The sequence below is a fragment of the Tribolium madens genome, unplaced genomic scaffold (genome assembly GCF_015345945.1).
Source record: "Tribolium madens isolate multiple individuals breed KSU strain unplaced genomic scaffold, Tmad_KSU_1.1 Scaffold_2;HRSCAF=44;Tcas5.2_LGX, whole genome shotgun sequence".
Lineage (NCBI taxonomy): Eukaryota > Metazoa > Arthropoda > Insecta > Coleoptera > Tenebrionidae > Tribolium > Tribolium madens.
Window position 1 is genome coordinate 3,733,081 of NW_025400995.1, and position 653 is coordinate 3,733,733.

Sequence of the window (653 nt, forward strand, 5' to 3'; positions counted from 1 at the left end):
CCGTTGCCGCCGTTGCCGCCGCCACTGCCGCCACCGCTAGCACCGCCGCCACCGCTCTCGTTCGTTGATGTTTACTCTTCTCAACCGGTACTCGATAAGTCCTGCTGGCGGACTAAGCGTATGTATGTTTCTGGCTGATAGCAAACAACGGTATTGATCAGCAGACGCGAGTAAACAAGTAGATTGGGATGGGGCGCTGCTTACACGCTTCCCATTTGATTGCGGGCTCTAGACCGGGCGAGTTGAGTTTGGCGAGTTGGGCGAGTCAGAAACAGGAACGGAAACGGGAACGGGAACGGGAACGGCGAGTCCTTATTGTGCATCGCCGGTGATTGGCATGTGTTGTGCCGCGGCCGTTAGTGTTGAGTGCGCCGCCGCCGCCACCGCCACCGCTGTCGGCGATCGAGTCTAGAGGCGTCCACAGTCTAACATCAACCTCGGTGGTATCGCCGTGTACCGTCTTGCCCGATACAGCCACGAGCCACGCTTACGCTTTACGCTCACGTCAAGCCCCGGCCCCGGCCCCGTCTCCGGCCCATCAGCGCCCCCAACTCGAGACTCGCGAACTAGATCATGCTGGAGCCGCGTTGGAGGCCCGTGCAGGTAACATCCGCCGATCGCTATTATTTTAGTTTTTAATAGGAACAGGCGGT

The 653-nt window shown here is 59.1% G+C and overlaps 1 protein-coding gene across 1 annotated transcript in view; it reads left to right on the forward strand.

Annotated features, from left to right (window-relative positions):
* Window positions 1-480: 480 nt before the first annotated feature.
* The window catches only part of LOC123006539 (forkhead box protein P1-like), a 47,886-nt gene continuing 47,713 nt past the window's right edge, over window positions 481-653 (forward strand). The window contains exon 1 of the mRNA XM_044401097.1: window positions 481-603. Within this exon, the coding sequence (XP_044257032.1) occupies window positions 574-603 (30 nt within the window). The 5' untranslated portion in view covers window positions 481-573. The remainder of the gene's footprint in view (window positions 604-653) is intronic.